This window comes from Fistularia commersonii, chromosome 6 (assembly GCF_037954325.1).
Source record: "Fistularia commersonii isolate RoL2024-O1a breed Wild chromosome 6, RoL_Fcom_v1.0, whole genome shotgun sequence".
Lineage (NCBI taxonomy): Eukaryota > Metazoa > Chordata > Actinopteri > Syngnathiformes > Fistulariidae > Fistularia > Fistularia commersonii.
Window position 1 is genome coordinate 12,556,975 of NC_141289.1, and position 23,819 is coordinate 12,580,793.

At 40.6% G+C, this 23,819-nt stretch overlaps 3 protein-coding genes across 6 annotated transcripts in view; 2 read left to right on the forward strand and 1 right to left on the reverse strand.

The window, feature by feature from the left end:
- fastkd2 (FAST kinase domains 2) lies at positions 1-10,654 on the forward strand. Of its 2 annotated transcripts, none has more exons than XM_086148156.1 (12): positions 1-122; positions 489-1,123; positions 1,623-1,726; positions 2,456-2,564; positions 3,918-4,041; positions 4,464-4,603; positions 5,371-5,543; positions 8,176-8,339; positions 8,425-8,661; positions 8,984-9,059; positions 9,652-9,766; positions 10,125-10,654. In XM_086148156.1, exons 2-12 carry the CDS (start codon positions 515-517, stop codon positions 10,224-10,226), a joined length of 1,953 nt encoding a protein of 650 aa, XP_086004282.1. In that variant the 5' UTR covers positions 1-122; positions 489-514; the 3' UTR covers positions 10,227-10,654. The 2 variants fall into 2 exon arrangements, with proteins under 2 accessions (XP_086004282.1, XP_086004283.1); XM_086148157.1 differs by having other exon boundaries at positions 5,371-5,438; positions 8,173-8,339.
- Positions 10,655-10,832: 178 nt separating this feature from the next.
- LOC147233388 (T-cell-specific surface glycoprotein CD28) lies at positions 10,833-16,395 on the reverse strand. The gene is made up of 5 exons (XM_086148159.1): positions 16,269-16,395; positions 13,961-14,081; positions 12,325-12,657; positions 11,844-11,968; positions 10,833-11,250 (listed from the first exon to the last, which is right to left on the reverse strand). The coding sequence occupies exons 1-5, from the start codon at positions 16,299-16,301 to the stop codon at positions 11,167-11,169; spliced, it is 696 nt and encodes a 231-aa protein (XP_086004285.1). The 5' UTR covers positions 16,302-16,395; the 3' UTR covers positions 10,833-11,166.
- A 1,080-nt stretch (positions 16,396-17,475) lies between these two features.
- Positions 17,476-23,819, forward strand: part of raph1b (Ras association (RalGDS/AF-6) and pleckstrin homology domains 1b) — a 47,332-nt gene continuing 40,988 nt past the window's right edge. For 2 of the 3 annotated variants that reach the window (XM_086148181.1, XM_086148183.1), the window contains exon 1: positions 17,579-17,716. The gene's annotated coding sequence lies outside the window, so the exon portion shown is untranslated. Of the gene's footprint in view, positions 17,717-23,819 lie in introns of all 3 variants that reach the window. The other variant, XM_086148182.1, reaches the window with a different exon arrangement.

Sequence of the window (23,819 nt, forward strand, 5' to 3'; positions counted from 1 at the left end):
CATTGTTTACCTATTTTCAGATGGGTAGTACGTAATTTCCGTTTCAAGTTTCTAGGGGGACCAAATATGGCAGCGCCGTATGAGAGTTAGCATGGAGGAGTATTAGCAATCAAAATCTGAAGGTATTGGATTGTTTAGAAACATTCAGCCGCATTATCTATAATTATTTATCAAATGCTAGATTCGAGAGTTTCAACGTGTGCAGTGAACGTCTTTATGGCGACAATGAAAGCGACTTAGCTAATGTTTGCGAACAAAACTAAATACCGAATCACGTTTTTTTGACCTTGTAGCGAGAAAGTTGTGAAATTGTGACAAAAGCTCTCCTTAATTAAACGCGTCGAATTAAGAATGTGAAACTTAAAATTGTAGAGTTGCTTGCAAAAGAGTGTGTTTTTATTTTGACTTATCGATAGCTAATTTTACTCTCATTTGCCATGTAAGGTTTCGCTTGCTTTACTAAATTGTCATGTGTTGCTTATTTTTAGGTGATGAAGTGAGCGCTGTTGTAATAATGTCCATACGGGTGACGCATGAGGCCTTCCACCGGTCATTCTGCCTCTTCATCCGAAGCTCATCATGGAGGCTACTGAGGACTCCTCCAGTCAAAGACAATACTCTCAAGATGCCACTTAATGTCTTCAGAGGACAGAACCAGACACGGTCCCTTAGAAGTCTTGTTAGTCCAGTCCGATTCTACTCACCGGGCAGAATTCTCAGTGAGGAACCACAAGAGAAGGATCATCTGGCCGCGCATCCACCTGAGACCCAAACCTCCTTGGAACACAGACGGAAAGGTTCACCCTTCTATGATCGCCTACAGCGTTGTGGTTCCCCATCAGATGTGTTGGATCTCACATGCCAATACTCGCCGACTGTACGGCAGCTTAGCAACTGCTTCACTCAGATGTGGGAAACCACTAAAAAGATGAGTGGTGAGCAAAAGCACTATGAGCTGCAGCTAATCTTTGAGCATCCTGCATTTGACAAACTGCTGCAAAGAGCCATGAAGAGTGTGGGATCCATGCGGATTGACGATGTTGCATACTCTCTTCTTGGTATGATTAAACTGGGTGTGCCCCAACGGAGCCGTGTGGTTCAGACATACCTACGGGCTTGTCAGGTAAATTGCTGTCCAATAACCCAGTAGACATCTGTATCCTTGGACACTTCAGTACGCACAATCTAGGACTCAAGCAAAGATAACAAGATCTTCTTTTCCTTTCGGCTTTTCCCCTTCAAGGGTCACCACAGCGAATCAACCTTTTCCACCTGACCCTATTTTTATCCTCCTTTCTCACATCAACTAATTTCAAATCCTCTCTCACTGCATAAATCTTCAAGCAAATCTTTCTAGTTATGTTAATTTTAGGTGTCTGCACAGCTATTGTGTATTTTTTGCAATATTCTTAATACTTAGTACTGATGATGTTTTTCCGTTTCCTCTGTAAATTTTTACTTTGGTCATAAGGGAGTTTTGGAGGGATTGGTAGAGTAGAAGAAAACAGCACTGATAAATGCATTGATGGGATGTGTGGGGAAAATGTATGAATGCAGAATGAAATGTCAGCACAAATAATCTGTTCAAGGCTGATCTCAAAGTATTTTTTGTTCATTTACAGGAGAAATTGGATGAGTTTGATGAGAGGGGTCTTTCTATTGTGGCCTCTTGTCTGGAGCACATGGACAGAGACCAAAATGTTGATGCACTTAAACATGGAATGAGGTCAGTTTTATCAAAATTTAGTCATAAACTGGGCCAAGTGATACGGGAGAGAATGAATGTCACAACATCAAGCAGACCTTTATTTACCTATCTGTCTACTGTAAGATAATCAGAAAAAAAAATGCAGAAGTGCATGTTCAATATGCAAAAAATTACCTGACTTCAAACTGCCATTAAACGGTTTTGAATGCAGTTTTCAGCTTGTTAGAAGCTGTTCATGAGTATTTAAATGGTGTAAAAGTTATTCTGAATCTTCCTATGCTGATATGGGTTTATTTCAATATTCAGGATTTTCCTTAGTTTTTGAATGTTTTTTTAGGAGAGTACCCGGTTATTTATTTCAATTTCTTAAGATCCAAGTTTTTACATTATTTTGAAAATATCAAGCATTGACAAGATTTGTCTCCGACAAAGATCTGTATCTGGAGAGGAGACAGTAAGATTAAAAAAATCACATATAGATTATATTCAATCTACCTGTGATCAGTTATGCTTAGGAAGTAAATTAGCATGAAAAAAACTTCAAGAAATCTGACAGAAAATTACAGGAGGTATAAGTATTTTTCAATGCAAACTTGAATTTTGCAAAAGAAAAAGAGTTTTTCAATTATGCCAAGACCAAGGAGTATATTATGAAGTATTTTTACAGTTTATATTTCATCCATTTATGCATTTATTTTGACTTTGCAGTTTTTCTGATCATGCCGTTATTTTTGTCTGCTTTCAAAGACTGATTGTAGAATCCCGCCTCCCTGAGATTCAGAATGTAATGGCTCTTCAGATTGTGATGCGTCTGTTGGGGAAAGATGCTCCGTTGGACCTCAAACAGAGACTGGAGGTTTGTGCAACTGCTTAGACCACCAACTCATGAGGTGTGTGGCTGAGCAAAAATAAAGAATAAAATATTTAAAAAAGAAAAAAGAAAGAAGAACTCCAGATCATCACATTGTCTGGCTTTTAAAGAATTTATTTGGACATTATGGTAGAAAATAAGTATTTGATCAATAACAAAAGTTAATCTCAGTACTTTGTTATATACCATTTTTTGGCAATGACAGAGGTCAAACATTTTCTGTTAGTCTTCACAAGGTTTTCACACACTGTTGCTGGTATGTTGACTCATTCCTCCATGCAGATCTCCTCTAGAGCAATGATGTTTTGGGGCTGTCGCTGGGCACCACAGACTTTCAACTACCTCCAAAGATTTTCTAGGGGGTTGAGATCTGGAGACTGACTAGGCCACTCTGGGACGTTGACATCCTTGAAAACGAAGTCACTCCTTCGTTGCCCGGGCAGTGTGTTTGGGATCATTGTCATGTTGAAAGACCCAGCCACGTTTCATATTCAGTGCCCTTGCTGATAGTAGGAGGTTTTCACTCAAAATCTCACGATACATGGCCCCATTAATTCTTTCCTTTACAAAGATTGGTCTTCACACCAAGTTGCTAACCTATTGCTGATTCAGTCTTCCCAAAATAGTCCAGGTCTACAATTTTGTTTCAGGTGTCCTTTGACAGCTCCTTGGTCTTTACCATAATGTGTGACTGAGGTTTTGGACAGGTATCTTTTATACTGATAACCAGTTCAAACGTGTGCCATTAGTACAGCTAACCTGTGGAGGACTAAGGAGCCCATTAAAAAGGAAGTTACAGGTCTATGAGAGCAAGAAATCTTGCTTGTTTTGTAGTTGACCAAATACATTCTTTATAACTCAGATCTGGATTTTTTTTCTCTTTCTGTCACTCAGAGTGAAAGTATTCCTATGACAAAACTTAGAGTCCTCTCTCATCTGTTTAAGTGGGAGAACTTGCACAATTGGGGGCTAACAGAAATATGGGGGCATATTTATTTATTTATTTATTTATTCATTTATTCATTTATTTATTTAATGCTGTTTTAGGCCACAAATAAATGAGCAAAAAAATACTCCCAACTTGTTGGAAAACTACCTACCGGTATCTCCAAATATCAACCAAAAAAAACAAGATAAAAACAAGGAAAAAAATCCCCCAAATCATGTGATTCAGAAAACCAGCTTTAAACAGTCCATTTTGCCCATCACTACTATGGGACTACGATGTCTTCACATTTTCTTAGTTTTCATGTAGGACTGTAACCATTAACATTTTCTTTCCGACTGGTCATCAGTCATGTTATTGTTTTGCTTATTTTGTTCCCTTCTTCATTTCAGAGAAAGGCTTTATCACTGGCAAACCAGTTCAGCCTTCCAAACGCCCAGCACATGATCTCCACCATGGCAACCATGGGCTTCTACTCTAAACCACTTCTTGAAATCTGCAGTCAGAAAATAACAGGTAAGATAGAAAATAATTCAATGCATTGAGTCACTGACTGATATGAAGGTATTTGGTATAAGAGAGGAGGATACAGAGAATAGGGTTAGATGGAGAAGGTTGATTCGTTGTGGCGACCCCTGGAGGGAAACGCTGAAAAGAGAAGAAGATCTGCAAATGTACTGAGACATGACAACACAGCACAAATACATGAACTGTGTTTCCTGCTCTGTGGGGAACAGTTTAATACGCGGTCATTAACATTAGAAGTCCATCACAGGTATTAAATAAAATAAATTGAACATAAAAGCATCTTTTTTTAAAACCAATTTTTTTAGCACTGATATATTTGAAGGACCCTGACAACAGTTTCAATGTGCAATAACAGTGTTATTTTTCTAAGCTGGAATCATTATTTTCTATTTTTCATATTTCTCTTATAGAAAACCTTCATGGGATCCCCTTCAATAGATTGTTTAAGGTGCTGCAGGCTTGCAAGGAACTCCACTACAGAGACTTGAAGTTCCTCACTGACATATCAGACTATATCGCCTCTTCAATTGACATATGGACCAAAAAACAGGTTTCTCAAAAGTTCTCTTCAAACTTTTCTGTGAGAAGTGAGTTGGACAATCTTGGTGAGGAAAAAATGGAACATTGTGATTTGCAGACTGCTCTATGGCCACATTAAAAGAAATCACAATATGAACTCAAGAGATAATTATCTCATAGATACACAACTAACCTGAGTGTGTGTGTCCCATCAGTGTTTCTGATCTGACCGTGAAACCTAATTCAGCAGGTTATCGTCTGTGAAAAATGTTTACTGCTGGACTTCTCACTAATTTCTTGTCCAATTGAAAAGTGTTTATTTTCTGACGTGTTTGAAGGTGTCAAATTATTTCACAATATCTGATTATCATGATTTGGAAAACGGGAAAAATAGTGATTCGGATGCATGAAGTAAAATAATGAAAATGACCTCAGCGAATGAGCAAAATCAATAGATCACTGGTGAATTTTACAAAAGAATTGTTAGCTGTCAATGAAATGTAGACCATACAGTTAAGTTAAAAAAATCCTCAATGCGATAAAAATTAGATATTTTATGTGTTAGATATACATTTGTATATTACCAAAAGATATGCCATACAATCTTCTGTGTCATATGGTAAAAACAATCCATATGACACAAAATTAAATAAGTGTGTTTCATACAGAAACTTTGGATTACTGATTGTTTTTATGAGCCTCTATCCATAACAATACATTTTGAAAATATATCTTTAGCTGCCATAATGCTTTTGGCTGTCATTCCTGGATTTTTAAGGCTTTGCTCTTCCCGTTCAGGTTGTCCTCTTCCTTTCTGTGTTCGAGAGTCTTGCCTTCTGTCCCACTGCTTTGATGGATACTTTCACCAGGAAAGTAATTGAGATTCCAGACGCTCTGACCCTCAGAGACCTGCTCTGCATCCTCAAGGTTTACTCCTCTCTCAATCACAACCCACAGCATCACAGGCAACAGTAGGTCACGTCAGGGCATGTTCGTCTTTTAAATAATATGCACTGAAGAGTCATTATTGGCTGTGGAGAGGTAATAAAACAGGACAATCTTTCCTCAATTTCCACTATTAGTGAAAAAATAAAAGGTTATTGTTTTGGCCAGTATGATGGAAAGTGCAGCTCAATATGTACATGAAAGGTGCATGATCCTTTAGTGATGCCTTTATTTTGCCAGCAGGTTGTGGAGAAACATAATGAAAAATATATCGATGAAAAGTAATTTGTGTGGAATTACAAAAAAAAAAAAAACAACAACTCATAATTCATAATATGTGGACAATCATAGCATTACCATTCACATTACTTTTAGATGTTGAACTGCTTGACACCAACGTAGTCCCAACCCAAAATATTGGATGTTGTATCTGATACTGTATCTGATCTTGTATTAGAATGTTTTTACTCTTATTGGCAAGTTTAGTAAAATAATAATTATATAGATAAATAATAAATGTTAAATATTAACAAAGGGATTTCAGAAAGAGATCAGTGACTGCAAAGTAGTTGTAGGTGAGAGTGTAGCCAGACAGCATAGGATGATGGTTTGTAGGATGACTTGGGGATAAGAAAGATCAGAGGGCAAAGTGGTGGAAGCTGAAAAGGGAGGAATGTTGTATGGTTTTCAGGAAGAGGTTGAGAAAGGCTCTTGGTGGTCAGGGAGAGTTTCCAGATGACTGGACAATTACGGCTAATTTGATCAGGCAGTCTGGTAGGTGAGTACTTGGTGCATCATCTGGAAGGAAAGGAGATAAGGAGACTTGGTGGTGGAATTGGGAAGTGCAGGGGTATTCACAGAGAAAGCAGTTTGTAAAGAAGAAGTGGGACACTTAGGGGACTGAAGAGAACAGGCAAGAGTACAGGAAGATACAGCATAAGGTAAAGATAGAGGTAGGAAAGGCAAAACAAAGGGCATATAATGACTTGTATGCTCAGTTGGACAGTAAGGAGAGAGAGAATGATCTATGGCTGGTTGGCAAAACAGATAAAGATGGAAGGGATGCGCAACAGGTCTGGGTGATTAAGGATAGAGAGGGAAATTTATTGACTGATGCTAGAAGAGTGACGGGAGGATAGAAAGAGTACTTTGAAGAGCTGATGAATGGAAAATGAAAAAGAGGCAAGGGTAGAAGAGGTGACTATTGTAGACCACAAAGTAGCAGAGATTAGTAAAAGTGAAGTGAGGAAGGCCTTGAAGAGGATAAAGAGTGAAAAGGCAGTTGGTCCTGATGATATCCCTAAGGAGGTGTGAAAGAGAGGCAGAGGCAGCGGTAGAGTTTCTGACAAGATTTCTTAACAGTATCTTAGAGGGTGAGAAGATGCCCGAAAAATCGAGACGACGTGTGATGATGCCCGTTTTAAGAGTAAGGGGGATTTGCAGAATTGCAGCAACTATAGAGGGATAAAGTTGATGAGCTATACAAGGAAGTTATGGGAAAGAGTAGTGGAAACTAGACTGAGAGCAGAATTCTGCATTTGAGAACAGCAGTATGGCATCATGCCTAGAAAGAATACTACAGATGCAGTATTTGCTTTGAGATTGCTAATAGAGAAGTACAGAGAAGCCAGAGGGCGCTGCTTTGTGTTTTTTGTAGACCTAGAAAAAACATATGACTGGGTGCCAATAGGGGAACTCTGGTATTGTATGAGGAAGGCTGGAGTGGCAGAAAAGTATGTTAGACTGGTGCAGAACATGTATGCTAGCTGTGAGACAGTGGTGCGGTGTGCTGTAGGGGTAACAGAGAAGTTCAAGGTGGAGGTGGGACTCCATCAGGGAACAGGTTGAGGAAAATCTAGAGTTAGAGGTATGTGCTGGAAAGGAGAGGAATGAAGGTTAGTTGCAGCACGATGGAGTATATGTGTGTGAATATGAGGAACCTGGGTGGAACGGTGAGGCTACAGGGAATGGAGATCAAGAAGTTGGAGGATTTCAGGTACTTGGGGTTAAGAGTCCAGGGCAGCGGAGAGTGTGGAAAAGAGGTGAAGAGACAGGTTCAAGCAGGTTGGAAATGGGTGGAGAAAAGTGTCAGGGGTATTATGTGATAGAAGACTTGAGTTAGCCAGAACAAAAGGAAAGGTGCACAAGATAGTGGTGGGGCCAGTGATGCTGTATGGCCTAGAAACAGTTACAATGATGAAAAGACAGGAGGCAGAGCTAGAGCCACAGAGATGAAGATACTAAGGTTCCCTTTGGGAGTCACTAGGATGGATAAGATCAGGAAGGAGTCTATCAGAGGAACTGGACATGTTAGATGTTTTACTGAGAAGGTAGGAGAAACCAGACTGAGATGATTCGGTCATGTACAGAGAAGGGAGAGTGATTATATTGTTAGACGGATGCTGGAATTGGAGCTACCAGGCAGGAGGTCTCGAGGAAGACCAAAGAGAAGATTTATGGACTTAGTGAGAGAGGATATGAAGGTAGTTGGCATGAGAGAGGGGGATACAGACAATTGGGTTAGATGGAGAAGGTTGATTTGCTGTGGCACCCCTGAAGAAAAAAGCCGAAAGTAGAAGAAGAAGAAGAAGAAAAAGAAGAAGAAGAAGTATCTTTCAGTCAACCTATTCACATTCTGACCTCTCTTCACTGCTGCAGGTTCCTGGACAGCATCAGCCAGGCTGTGAGCTACTATCTGCCGAAGATGTCTGCTCATGAGTTGTTGAAGACTGTTTACTACCTGTGCCTTTTGGACCACTTCCCAACTGCACTGCTGGAAAGTCTCCTGCAGAGCAGCACACTGGACAGTCTCAGCATGACAGGTCTGGTGCTGCATTTGCATGTAAAACTTCTTATATGGTTTACAGTTTTTCTCCATCTGACTCTTCTATTTTTCTGCCTCCGCAGCTCCAAAATTTCTCTCCAACCAGGAGCGAATGCTCCAGACGGTGCACCTGTGCCTCAGTCTTGACCGCCCTGTCCTCCCGCAGCCACTGACCGTCCCCTTGGATATGCTGGGAGACCCTGCCTCTCGCAGTCCGACTGCAAACCCGCAGCTCTTGAAGGTCCTCCACTGTGCGCTGGCAGCTCAGCCTGACACAGTGCTACAGGAAATGGTGGTGGTGAAGAGGTTTTACCACATAGGTAAAAACAGAATCATGGAAACATTTTTCACATTTATGTACACCAACCAGTTTACCAAATGGGGCATTTTACCATCTAGACAAAGTATTGCATCCTTTGAACTTGAACAGCACACGAGGCCATCATAGGGAAATAGTCTCTTCAAACACTAAGCTGGGGTGTAACTAGAAAAGGTTCGAGATTTTGAACACAGAAGTCAGCTATCCAGATCATCCAACTTCAATAAAATTGTGTATCAGACTTCAGAGTGTATCACACTGGTCTTAAGGAAATGTCTAAAGTTTCTAGTTTTTAGGAACAATGTGTGTCTCTCTGCTGCTAGACGCCGTGATTACCCACACGCTCCAAAAGCAAAGTTTTGCAGGACAACCCGGTTCAGCGGCAGAGGACAGCAAAAGGTATGTCTTCTTTCGGTTTTCTGGGTTTTTCTTTTTGGGTTTTGTTTGCTGTGGATCAGATGTGCTTATGACAGCGACTGGAAAGGATGTTTGCACTTCTGTTAAAGCAAATATCCTGCTTTGAGCGAGAACAGTTGATTATGCCGTGCAGAAATACAAATAAGTACGGTAATAAATTCACTTGTCATAGATAAAAATGGACAATCGTTGATGTTTTCAAGAAGGCTTGTGGCTCTGAGAAATAATTCAAAAATATATTCTACATTCAAAGGCCTAAGACGAGTTTAGACTGTCTGTAGAAATCTTGATCTTTGAATAAAAAGTCCAAGATGGGATCTCACAGCTAAACCGTATCAAGTATAATACTTAAATCAGAGACGTATGATTTTTATAATAGTAGTACCAGATTGCAAGAGAAAATGAATACAGAATACACTCAAGTAAATTATTTTAATGGCTTATATTCTATATTAGCTGTTTCAACTACAATTTATGCTCTAAATAAACCTCCATGCTGACTTTGTCCCACTTCGTTTGCATTTAATCTTTTAACCTTTTTTAAAACTGAGTGATACTTGTCCTGATGTCCTAGAATTGCAGTACTTTGCACCTCACATTCGGCTTTTAGCTACGGCACTTCCAACCCCCGCGGTCCCCTGGCTGTCAAGATCCGCCACCTGAAGCTCTTGGGATATGATGTCGTGCTGGTAAATTGTACATTCATATTTTCACACTTAGATTATACTTCATCTCAAAAGGCTTCCTCTGTTTTTTCTTCAAAATTCTGAGTGACACTGTCACAATGTTTTTTGTTATGGGATCAATCTTTGACTCGTGTAATCCACAAAAGTGTTTTGCCATTCCTTGAATGTGTATTTGATGTCTACTATTGGTTGTGCTAAGCTAACTATCAGAGACAGGGACGTTTGTTAAGTTGTCTTACTATTGAGAAGATGGCAAATAGGTGCATTTCTGAAATATGCTTGTGCCTGTATCATTTGTTCAAATTCCAGCAGTGATCCAGTGTTCAGTGTTAAAGTTCTCTATCTTGCTCCTGCATTTAAGGTGATGGAGCAGGAGCTGCAGTCTGTTTCTGAGGAAAATGGAGCAGATCTCCTCAGGGCACGGATCTTTCCAGAACACAATCCGCCACACTGCCCGAAATAGAGCAGCTGGGATCTTGAGGGCATGGGGCAGTTTGTAAAGTGAATGCCTCAACCTGTGCAAGCACCAACTATAAGTAGATTTTACAGAACTATTGAAGTCTTTTTAAATGACTGTGTAGTTATGTAAAACCAGACAACAGTGCCAATAATATAACTATTTAAAGCTATTTAAATGCTGACATTTTTTTTAATACTGTGATTCACAAATTCTGAAAATTCTGTGCTCATGACCTTAGAATTGAGCTATTGTTAAGATTAAAAAGCCACATCTTGATCGATGCTGCATAAAGAAATATCAGTCCTTCAAGGAATCTTCTCAGTTCATGGGTCATTTATACCAGATTAGAAAAATGTCCTAGAATTGTTCCCCTAAACCTATTGTTTAAAATAAAATAAAGTGAAACAAGTACGTGTTTCCAAACGAAACCAGTTACAGCAGTGAGTGTGTTTTGATTTGACGAAGAGTGAAGAAGCTGCACCATGGTAGATGTTGAGTACCTTTGATGCAACAGCATGTGCAGAAAGCAGGAGAAAGAGGCAGGAAGTGGTGCAGTTTACTACATCAGAACACGTTATCTGTTTTTCTTGGAAACGAGATGACACGGGCTGAATGTGCAAGATTTATTTTGATAGATCCATATTTGTGAACTGTTTTTTGCTCCTCTATCTTAACTGAGATGGAGACACTTTCTTTGATGATGCACATGTGACAATAACTGAGGCAGTTGGAGCCGTAATCGATGTGGTTATCCTCTTAGATACCACCTTCTTTTTCAACCACAGTTGAGGGTCACAACTGTATTGATATTCGAAGATGCAGGAACTCTTAAAACCCCAACAAAGTTTGTTGTTGTTTTTTTTTAATCTCATCTGCTGTTTAGATACAAAAAAAAAGATTATACCTGACAGTTGTTTACTGTATATTGTTACAAAGACTGGCATTAGAAACCCCTCCCATGACCTTTAGCCACTTTTGGCCTGGTGTTTATGTAGTCACTCTGCAAATCTGTCTGCCTCAACTTGGTCTGTAAAATAGAATAGAAAAATGACATTTTCATTAGCTGACATATTGGAGATTGTGTTCATGCAAACATGTTTTAACTGGAGCCACCAATAGGATTTTCTGAGACTTCAATAGCCTAGTGTGGATCACTTAAATATGACTAAAAAAAATGACATACACAGTATGTAGCTGCATATTTGATATTATACTGCAAATATCAACTTGATCTGTATATTGCTAAAATGTCTACCTGTAAAAGACAATGTTTAAACTAAAAGTGAAGGAAACACAAAATTTTGGAAAAGATCAGTAGCATTTTCAATACATTTATATTTCAGGGCAAAGAATCTGCACAGGCAAAGTCCGTGCAGCGATGTCAGATAAGTCTTGCAACCACCAAACGACCGCATTGTTTTACCCCTGAATATCAATACCTGTATTAGATCTGAATATCTAGTGTTTTTAGGGATCAATTACTTTTAATCTGAGTCAACGTAGGATATTGTATTAAACACAGAATTTAAACATGAAATACAAATTCTGTATTTTAATTAATCAGCTTGATTGACATCCAGTGCTCTTTTCTTTGGTGTATGTGTTATTTCAGCACTTTACCCTGTTGCGCATGGCAAGGATGGTAATAACGGCACCGTAGATGAAGAGAAGTGCAATCATGGAAACCAAAATCCAGACGGAATTTGGAGTTCCGACTTGAGGAGTGCTGCAATCTGTCTGCGGAACTGGTTTAGAAAAAAAAGCAACATTTACTTTCCAATAGGACTAAATATCAGTATGTATGGAAACACGATCAGTGACTTGTAGTTGATTGGGGCACGTGTGACGCTTGAGCTGTAGCATCCCATTTTCTTCAACAATTTTAAATGATTCTTAAAATATTGCAGAGATCTAATATAAATCCAGCAATTTTGCATTTGTTTTTTTTTTTGTTTGTTTTTTTTTAATTCAAACAAACTTCTCAAGCAGGCGTCAAACTACTTCTGATATGTTCCAGTCCGTTCCAAAACAGACATAATTATAACAATGGATGGATCAAAATTAAAAATTCAAAAAGTCAGCAACATTTAGGAACACTTACTCTTCACGAGTATCTGGATCCCCAGAGGACTCGGCAGTTTTTTATAGGGAGGAGGGAACATGACCTCGCCTTCACATCCATAGATGCTTTGGTTCACGATGGTTTGTCCTTTGAGGACGTAACTAACAGATCTATTGCTTGTCTGCAGTGAAATCCTGGCATGTGATTGTTCCTCACACTGTATTCCATTTTTGCCGCACAGGCAATGGTTTGTGGAAATCTTCATTCCATCTTTGAAGAGGGAGAATGTTATCCGTTCAGCACATTCAATTGGCTCTGGACAAGGCACCTTCACTTGGTCTGAGGCTTTGATGAGGTCGGTTTCCACCTGGTCTGCATGGGAAAAGTGATAATAAATTATGACACACACTTCTCTCTCTCTCTCATATATAGTATGTACCTGTAACTGCCATGTTACGAGTCATAAATGCCATCAGCTCATTTGAAAAATAGTTGAGACCTCAGAGGAAAATGAGGCAGAATTTAAAGGGATGGATAACAGAGAGAAGTCACAACTAGTTTAAAAAACACAGGAGACAAAAATGCGGGGAGAGAGGAACTGTGAAAATACAGAGGGTTGACAGTCAGAAGTTGTTAAAAAAAAAAAGCACACTTCTAAGAGAAAACATAGGTGTCTCATCCGTTATCACATGTTTTAGGACCACCAATGTCTGCAAATCCCACTGTTGCATAACTTTGGTGCCTTTCAGCACAGAGCCACTGAAGTTTGCTGCATGTGCTTATTACAATTTCTGTCTTATAATTCATTTGTCTAAAATCAGTCTATCGTAGTATGAATCTTTTCAACAGAGTTAACGCGTGAAAAAGCACAAGGCACAGAATTAAATTCTTTGAAAGGAATTACATGTGGCCTAGGATTAAAAAAAGAAGCGATTTCTAAGAAATCTCTTTCCCACTTAACCCTGGGGTGTACAAAGGGTGTTGTTGAAATACAAGACTTTGAAATCTCACTCTGCTTCACTCTAAGAAATCTGTAAAACTCTGGATTACATTTCCTCAACTGAAATCCAGAAATCTTGCCTGTGCTTGTGTGCGTAGAAATCATTCACAAATAAAGATCAAGGTTGTTTTTTGTTGCATTCCAAAATACCTAAGAGAAATCTAAAAATATATATTTGCAAAAAAAAAAAAAAATGGCCACCTGAATCACCTGCGTGTCTCTTGGCGGAAGATTTTTGATGTATTGCGTGAATTGAAAGGACGTCAGTATTTGTATAATTTACTATTCTGACCATGTATTTCTTATAAAGATTCACCAATTCTATAAGATATGTTAGATGTAACTGAACTTTTTATGTATATGAATAACGTGTGTGTGCACTTGTGCAATTTTTGGAAGAGAGTATAAATTGTTGTTAAGTCAAAACACTTCACCGTTGACTTGAAAGACATTTATTATTTCATCTTGCTGAGTCTGAATTGCTAAAAAATTAGGACTTAAATTTGGCGTATTCAAATCATGCCGTCATGTCATTGGAGACAACTCATACCCACCGCCGCAAACACAGTTGAGTTTGTATGTTTTTTGTTGTTATGCTGACAAAGCGAAGTTCTTGCAAATTACAAGTACAACTCTAAACTAATCACTGTGACAGACAGTGTCAAAAAAACTTACTTTTGCAGAGACACGTGCTCTCAGCCTGCAGAGATGGCCTGCAGCCCAGCAGGATCACCACCATCCAGGTGATACTCATTGTTCGAATGACACTTTGTCTCAGCCACTGACTGTGATCCACCTGAAATTTTTCCACATCATCTAATAACATTAAGCTCTTGGAATCTGCTCCGTTACCCTGGCGTCATCCTCGCTGACTGCTCACGATGTGCTACATCCTGTACTTGTTCCACCTCCGAAGCACACTTACACAGCAGCAGCACAGGAGGAAAACATCCTGTTATATCACGTATCGATTCCTCCAAAGTTTCCGTTCTCTTCAAAAGAGTTGAGTAGTTACCCAAATCAACCGGATAAGAGATTTGAATCTTCGAAATGAATCACGAGTCCGGGGTCTCCCCTTAATCCAGTTTGTGTTAGTCTTCTGGATGGCTGCTGGGAGGTACACAAAGTGAGACAATGGCAGGACACCGGACTTCGATGATTTGTTTGAACCGACTCACTGGCTCAAGTGACTCAGATTAACCCGAGTCCATAAAACGAGTTTTATCCCCCACTATTTGAGAGTGTGGTCCCTGACACCCAGTGTTATTGGCACCAAACTAAGATTATCGCAATAGAAACTTTAAGAGTCAAGAAGCGTCTGTTAATTCGCTCATGGACCAGCATTTCGGATGAGAAGTATCTCGTAGGTGACAATGAAGGAATGACGGTGATGACGATGATGATGATGAGGTTTAGGTTTCAGATATCAAAAGTGTTTAAAGAGGCCAAAAAGAAGGCAATGTCTCCTTGGCCTTCTGCAGCGTTAATTGGTTTAGGCCAGTGTGGCCGCCTAAATATTATAAACTGGGGACATGTTCACTGTAAAAGAAAATTATTTCTGTAAGGGATTGTGATCACAGAAAAAAAAAATCAAAATTCCAAGATTTATGTCATGATGTTTTGATGAAAAAAAATCAGCTATGCCATAGTCCAGGGGTGGGCAATTATTTTGGCCGGCGGGCCACATTTTGTATTTGGGTGAGGGCCGACTAGGTATCACGTAAATTGAACAAAATGAAAATTGCACTTTAAATATTTAAATTTTGGGGTATTTTATTTATATTTTAAAATCATTAATGATCCTAAAAATGTACCGACATTATTCTGTATGGAATCATCCGTACACAATGAAACAAAAGAAAAATATTAGGCGTTTCTAAATACAATATTGATTGAAAATACGTACTAAAATATTCAAAGAAAATAGTTTGGCGAGCCAGATACAAAAGAAAATGGGCTGGATGAGGCCAACGGATCGTAAAATACCCAGAACCGACATAGAGTCTTATTGTGTAGTTATGAGTTGTAAAATAAATACAATTATGAATAAAAATATTTGAACAACCTTCATCGAACTTTCTTTTCTACTAATAACAGAAGCAGAAAGGGTATTAAATAAATATTTGAAATAATAAAACATTCATTAACAGTATTTTTCATAAAACAGTAAACAGTAAAACTGTTTTGAAACCAAAGTAATTGAATCATTGTTTAAATCGAAAGCGTCCGTCTCGACAGGGTGCGAGAATGAAAAGCAATTTCTTTTTTGATCCACTAGATGGCAATAAAGTCTTATATTTTCATCAACCTGTTGAAACGTTCTTATACTGCAGACAAGAAAAATAGTCATAAAAATCTTCTTTCTTTTTATTTAATGATTAATATTACCTGTTATTTTTATCATTGATACTGAAACATTGTTGATATTCAGATCCCCGGACCATTTTATGCAGATTAAACTGCCAAAACGAGGGATTATGGGCTACAAAAGGGTACAAAATATTTACTTTGTGAGATCACACATGGTGACAGATTAATGGGATTGTGAAAATAGGGATTACGGAATTTCCAAAATGCTGTCTGTAATTACAACTATAAAATTGAGCGAGTCAGGGTTGGAAAGGTTAGTAATGCCATGTGTCCATATGGATAACACTCAATAATCTTCTAATCTGGAACATGCCCCGCTTGCCCTGGCGGATTGTGGTTTTAGATGAAAATCAGCAGGAATCCAAGCAGGGATCCCGTAATGTTCTTAAGTGCAGCCGTTTCCTCCTCATTCGCAGCTGACAAAAGAAATATTTACTGGATTGGTTTACTGCCTTTGTTATTTCCCAGACTTGTGCTTTTCGGCTACGAATCGTAAACATTTCTTAATCGCTGACAGGATAGCAAAGAGGAGCTTTGACCCAATGTGACAATAATTTTGGTCCAACAAAACAAAAGAACGCCATGCTGTCCTACTTTATAGTGTAGGTCATACCTGTACTCCGGAGATTCTGAAACCGAGGTACATTAGGCAGTTGACCGATCTGCCTTGTTTGCTCCAGAGTTGAAGCGAGAGGAGCGTATGCAGCCAAGACAGCAATCCTGATGCCGATGGGGTCTTGTAAAATTCAAACGCTCTTGATGGACCAAAACTTGCAAAGCAACTGTATTTGAAGCTCGATTGTGAGTGCGTCTGGCTCTAGTGGTCAAACTGATTGGGCAGAAGGCATTAAAAAGTTCTAAGATATCCAACATTTTAAGGACGTGAGCATTCAGAACGGGGTCTAATTCATTCACATTTGACAAGATTTCGGGGTTGGGCTGTTGTCCACCTGCAGAGCTTGCACGGTTATAGCGTACGGCATTGTACGATGCTTTGGCAGGACCGAGTTGACTAGGTAACTATAGGAGTCTGAGATGCACCTGATTCCTACATGTTTATTTGGGTGCCGGAGACAATGCGGCCTATCGTCGAGGGCAACTTCAGAATACTTTAGGATGAAGCAAAGAATAGGTCTGTCTTGCCTGGAGGACGGCGTAATCTAACTTCCCTGGGCTCAAGGCTGCTTTAGGGATCCATCCCAGATTAAAGAAATTTAGGACAAAATCTCTGGCTGTGAGGATAGATCAGCTACGCGGAGATCCTCTCCAAGAAATTATGCGGCTGAAGCGACATCTCATCTCAGCTCATGAGGCCTAAGAATGTAACTTGCAGAGATGAATGGGCACATCATGACTCTCTTAATAAAAACAACATAAGTGTCAGCATGACCACATTTACAGCAATGACGAGCTGTGATTAAAAAAAAAGATGAGAAAAGAAAGATCAGTCACTATGAGCACAGGTGTCGATTTAGAGACACATCCAACGTTTTAGCATAGGCACCAGCTGCAGGAGGAAGGTTGCTGGTCGCGTTCACGGATGATCCCTAAAACACAAAACCTGATTATTTTACATCTGCAGATGGGGGGGAAAAAACGAATAAATTTATCGCGCAGTCAACCGGGCAGTTTACGAGAAAACTACGTGGACCTTAGGAGAAATGTTGTAAAATAAATTGGCATTTTTTCTAGCTTGCCTTTCGCTCCGCTCGCTGTAAAAATCTCGGGAGCGCTTCTCCCTATTTTTCCCCGCGGGCCCTGAAGGCGGCGTGAGTTCTGGGCTGGACAGGAAACGACGGAGACGCGCAGCGTGTCTCCTCGGCAGCTCCGAGAGAGAAGAATGGGCAGGGATTTATCATTTTACATGTAGACGAGGTGCAGAGAAAGAAAAGAAAGATGAGAACCGGCAGCTTTTAGACGCCTTGTAATAACCATTCGATCGCAGCCCATCAACGAGGACTTCCCTTCTCCCCCCACAAACCACCACCGGAGCTTGTCATATTTGCTCCCGTTGGAGAGAAGACAGGAGGAGAGGAGCCTCTTTGTGAATCCCGTTTGGCTGTAAGTTGAATTTTCCTCAATAATCTATGCGTGTTTGATTTCACCCTGGTCTAAATCTCACCGTAATGCTCTAAAACGTGTCACCTATCGATACATATCGGGTTATCGAGCCGCACGCTGCTGACAGTACATCCCCGGTTTGTGCCCTAGCCAAAAGCAACGGAGCAGCTGTGTGTTGGCCAGACTTCTGACAAACAAGAAGGAGTATTTTCAAACAAACAGTCCGCCTGTGAATGCCCTGCGGCTGGTGAAAGCTTCGCCGTGTCCGGCTGCTTCAATAGAGGGGTTTATACCCCCTATGCGGCCATTGAACGACCCCCCCTCCCCTCTTTCCCGGGGAGAAAGGGTGTGCGGCGTTCGGGCCGCCTGGGAAAAGAGCCGCGGCTTTAGTGGGGAGTGACAATTGGATGTGAGCGCATTGTTTTTTGTTCTTTTTTGAGGAGGGGGATTTTGTCAAAGCCAAGCCCTTGGACGCAGGGTAGTAAACTGGGGCTTCCCCCCCCGAAAGCCTCCCCCTCTCAGTCTCTCTGCGTCTAACAGACCGGAGAGTCTCCACCCTGTTTAGCTGGAGGAGGCTATCGGCTCTTGGTAATGGCCGATGGTTTTGTCGTATAAGCGCTCTCGGTGGCCTCATAAAATACCACATTTTATGTATTTAATAAGCGTTATGAAAATGTTTTAGTTGCCACCCCCTCTCCCCGTTGCCTGGTTCACTCAGACCCAATTCATGGCTACACCGCTACTGGTGAACAGCGTTTTAATTCCCTTTGTTGAATGACGCCACCGGCAGCCTGTTGGGTTGTTTGACCGGCGGCTACCCTCAGTTTAATGCTACCATTCATACATGCTAGGTGATGCTAGCAAGCTAACAAGCTACATGGAAACTCCGCAGTGTTCCAAGTGTCAGAGGCTGAGTGCTAAGTTAAAGCCTTTAAATGTGCCCAAGTTACTGGACTAACTCATTCCAAACAGCTTTTTAAAAATTTTTTATTGCTCCCTTCACCACCTCTGTCTGTGCTTGACACACTAGTGACATTCACGCCGGTAAGATGATGACCAGTCAATGACCGCGCGGGGTTCAAAGGTCACCCACAGAGGAGAGCCGAAAGCCGCGCCACTGTCTGGCTGCTGTGCCTATTTGCACTTATCAAAGCAAGGCAAGGACGTTTAAAAAACATCTTTATCACTTCAGTTTATGGTTGAATACAGAAAAATAAACACAAGAAAAACGCCAGTAAGAAGCCTCTCGGCCCAGTCTTTATTCCCCACAGTGGCATTATAATAGACCGCCTGTGTCCTTAAGGCACACTTGATTTGCATCCACAAAGACGAGAAGCCCATTATTCTCGGGCAAGGAGATATTGGCGTAACAATGCGGCCTATTCGCTTACAGTGCACTTAATGGGTTGAAAATAACTGCTGGCCCTCTGGTTGCTTCCCTCTAGGCAGATGCCTTTGAGCTTATGTTTTTTTTCTTTTTGCCAGAGGAAAATAACAGGCATTTGGAGTCAGATTTCACTCAGTGTCTTGCTGGAGATACAAGGGAAGACAACTAAATATAAATGATGCCCGGGGAACATCTGGAAAGCTTTGTGATATATATTGTTTTGATCCCTTAAGACACTGTTACTATGGCTGGAGATCCCGTGCAGTGTCCTGTTAAGACAGTTTTTTTCAACTTGAAAATCTTTTGGGCTCATTTTAGGCTTGTGCCTGGATTCTTAAACGCATATCCTTGAATAACTATAAATGATATTTTTGTTGGAGCGGTTTTATAGCTATCTCTTTATTTAGATGTTTTAAGTACCCGTTGGAGTGAGCATCATGATATGTATTCACTCTGGATCTGTCATGAAAACAACCGATGGTGGCAAAAAAGCTTAAGCAACTTGTAAGGTAACAACCACCTCATCTAACAGGATCATGCAAAACATTTTCTCTGCTGCAGCCAGGCTGTGTACTATACAGCTCAGCCATAAAAAGCACAGTCATGGATTAAATTTCCAGCCACAGAGGTAAAACACATGTTAAAGGAGAGCGTGTCATTTTACTGCCCCTGTTTAAGAGCACATGTTGGGAATTTTTCACCGTCATCTTTCTTTCTCGAGGCTATTAAATAGAGAAAGCAGACTATGGGGGGATGGTTGTATTTTGAAAGAAATATCAGCTCAAAATACATGAGCCGAAACATGGCACTCTGTTCCAAAAGATGGAGGGAAGTGAAGACCTCTTCTCCTTCCTGTCCATCTGCTGTCTACATCTTTTTTGCATTGACTTTATTTGTTTAGGATTTTGTTGAGTAGATGAGAAAAACAGTTTTCAGAAAATGATGGGCCTCAGCAATGATCCCCCTGGGAGTGTGTGCATGTGTTTTAAAGACTTTGTACTGCTATTTTGGTTTGTGTTCACAACCATCTTTTGCATGTGCATCTGCCAGCACACTCTTGGCCTTGTTGGCAAGTTTTAAGGGACATGCATGATCACCCCCATCCATTGAGCCATGTCCCTGGGCATATGACATCCCACGCACAAAAGCTCCAAAGATGAATGGGGGTCGCAATGGTGTTAATTTACACAGGTTGGGTTTCAGCCAGGAGTAGAAATGGGTAGAGGAGGGCAGGTGGGAAGGATGCCACTTCAAATGCCTCCTTGAACACACCCTGACAAACAGCCGGAGGGGAGAGTGTAACCTGTTTGCTCCAACTTAAAGGGAGACCTATGGATGAAGAGTGGTCTGAAAGAAAAGAAGAAGTCGGTTCCAAAATGATTCCCCCTCTTAATGCATGAACAGACACATGCGTGTCATAAAGCAAGAACGAGAGTATCCTTGTCTGTTGATTTGGGTGTGTCCCCTGCCCTCTTGTCTCAAGCATGTGGTGGCAACGTCTACACTGCCTTGTTCTGGTAACATTTTGCTGACCTTTGGTGGCAGCTGCCCATGCCATTTGGAAACAAAGACAAATGGCTGGCCAACCCGTCTGCGGCCTGTAAAGCCGCTACTGTTTCAGATCGCAACTTGCTCTTCCTGCTGCCCTTTTCATATAATATCATATGTGTATATCAATGCACTTTACGGCAGGAAATCAATTGTTTGGAATTTACACACGGCATTTTCTCATGCGATGACTGATTTCCTTTCTTCAAGCAGGACAATAATAAGGAGCAGCCTTAAATGTGATGCTGGGCAATATGAAGGGGAAAATATATTACTCCTCCAAGCCTGATGAGAAGTAATTATTAAAATAAATCTAAGTCAACAAGAAGTGTGCGAAATATGTAAAATACTATAGTTTGTGTGTGTGTGTGTGTGTGTGTGTATATCAATAATATCATCTGCCACTGCTTTACAAGCAAGGCAGCATCCATCTCCAGCCTCCTTGCTTATTAGAGAAGGCAGAAGCAGGGCACCCTTTTCTCCTTTCAGGGCAATACATGATCAGTGCCCTTGTTCTGCAAGTTCATTCAAGCGCAGAAGTCCATCCTGACCACTATATATACTCAACTAAAGACAAAAATGGAGAGGTTTGACCCACAGTCAATTTCATCTTTGTGGCAGTGGGATAAGGCCTGTTTCCCAATGACATTTGTGGAGCAGAGCAGTCCAAGAGGGATTCTTCAAGTAAAAGTCTGCAGACTTTTCCTGTAGTGTCCAGTGTGTCCTGTAAAAGGTTGTAATTAGATATATTGGGACACTTTATTTTCTCCACCAGCTGCCACAGTTGTCATCTTTAGAGTTTTAAAGTTAAGATGTTTGCTTCCAGCAGGTGTTCATCGGGAGTTAGGGAAAGTGACAATGTATTTGCTTCCCAAATTCACTTATAACCCACATAACCTTTTCTTATCCTTTTTATTCATTCATTCATCCATCCATTCGTCTTCTTCCGCTTATCCTGCACTCAGGGTTGTGGCGGATGCTGGAGCCTGTCCCGGCTGTCATCGGGTGAGAGGCGGGGTACACCCTGGACTGGTCGCCAGTCAATCCCATATATTCATATTTATTCTTTTTTTTTTTAAAAGATTTTGATGGTAATGCCTGGTGTGCAGAAAATCAAAGCTTCTACACACCATACTATAGCTGGTTTGTACAGCATAAATGTAATGGCTCGAAGAGAGAACATTTGCTAACATGTTATTACTTTGTGAAATGAAAATATATTACAATGTTTCAATAAGATGTATTGTAAGTTATATGTGTTTTTTGATTCTGCTGCAGGAGTATTTCTTTTCATACTTGGAATTACTTTGTGTGAGTCCGGCAGCGTGATGGTAATATTTTAAGATTTATTACCAGTGAATATTTACATGGAGTTCACTCTAAATGCACAATAACAAAACAATTCCTCATGCACTGTAGTAGTAACAACTGGCTACAAATCTATCAATAAGGATTACCTCAATGGATTTCCTTTAAGCAAGTAGTTTCATCAAGTAGCAGGTTGCTGCAGGCAGCATTTTCAGAGGGCATGTCCTCTCACTGCATCTGTAGGACTGTTTTTATTTGTGGGAACTTTGGACAAAGGGAACCAAGTGATTATTTGAAGGGTGCCCTTTTTCCAGCTGGATTCACCCTGACAAGAAAAGTATTGAATTGACAACTGTAGCCGTCTCAAAATCAGTTCCTTAACCTTTAGACTCATTGTTTAATCAAACTACATCTACAGTGACGTGACTATAACGTATCTGCTCTGTTGTGATACCTATCACTGTTTGATTAATCAGCACTGCGTTTTACTGAATCGTTCAGGCAGCTCAGACAGCCATTAATCTGCATGATCTCGAGAATTGCAGAGTGCTGCCAACCACCACACACACACACACACACACACACACACACACACACACACACACACACACACACACACACACACACACACACACACACACACACACACACACACACACTCTCTCTCTCTCATACACGTTACAGATGGTCAGTCTATTTCAACTCAGCAGAGCATATAACTCTAATGGGGGGTCTCTTCATAAACTACTTTGTGAAACATGGTCTTTTGATCAGATCTGTTCCACAGTGGATCATGTAGACCAACAAGTGCCTTGAAGCCTTTTCTGCATTTGAGTTCTACTCTGTCGGATAATCACCCTGAAACTGATCTTAGTGTTAGGGTTTGGAAAAGCCTATCTCTGGGAATTCTTTGCTGGTACTCCATTAGCAGCATCAGGTAACTTCAGGGCGAGGGTGGAGCAGAGGAGGATATTTATCATATTGCCTTTCTTTTTCCACCCTATATGTCCATGAAAGCCAGTAAAAGCCCAGTCAAATCTCCCCCACAACAGTCACAGGGCAGTTTGAATTGGAGGGAAGGCCTGTCTGAGTAGACTGACAGCTTCTAAAGCCAGTGCCGTGGTTAATGGTTCTTTGACAATATGAAATGCTTAAGGCAAGTCGGTGCTTTAGAAAGAAAAGTAATAAGAGCTCACAAAGTGCCAACTCAGAGAGAATACATGTTGGCTCTGGCTGTTGTATGTCGCTGACTGTGGATGATGTATAGTCTGTCAGGTGCAAGAAGTTGAAGAAATTTATTTCCTGCTCACTGTACTGCTTTTACACGCACTTTTTTGAGCATGCTTAATTAAATTGTGTCCTTTTAGTTTATTGTCCCTACATGGGCCTGGGATAAACATGGACACTACCAGTTCCATGTCCTCCCTGCTTGCCTTCCCGATCAGAGTTCAACTAGTTCTCATGCAATAGCTAGACTCTGGTCATGTGTGTGCAGGCTTGATTGTGTTTGTTTGCCTTCCTGCAGTCTCTTGTTTCACATAAACAGCTTCATGTGTAAAGCTCAAGGGAAACACAAAGATTTACGCAAAGAGAACTGTACTCAGTCTCCTCACCCTGGTGGGAAGTGTCAGCCTCTTGACTTGACTGTTTTGATAGCCCTTATTTCTCCTGCTACAGTAGCTTTTCTACTGTAAACACCCATGAGAGATTCAGCTCAAACTCACTGTAGATCCAATTTAATGTATCATTGAAGACTAACCAACAGTTTTATTGTTCATTCCGAGTGTGTTCTTGAAGAAATTGTTGTAATTTTTGTTGGGTATCTCACGTTTATAAGATTGAGGCGTTGGGCTTTCACCT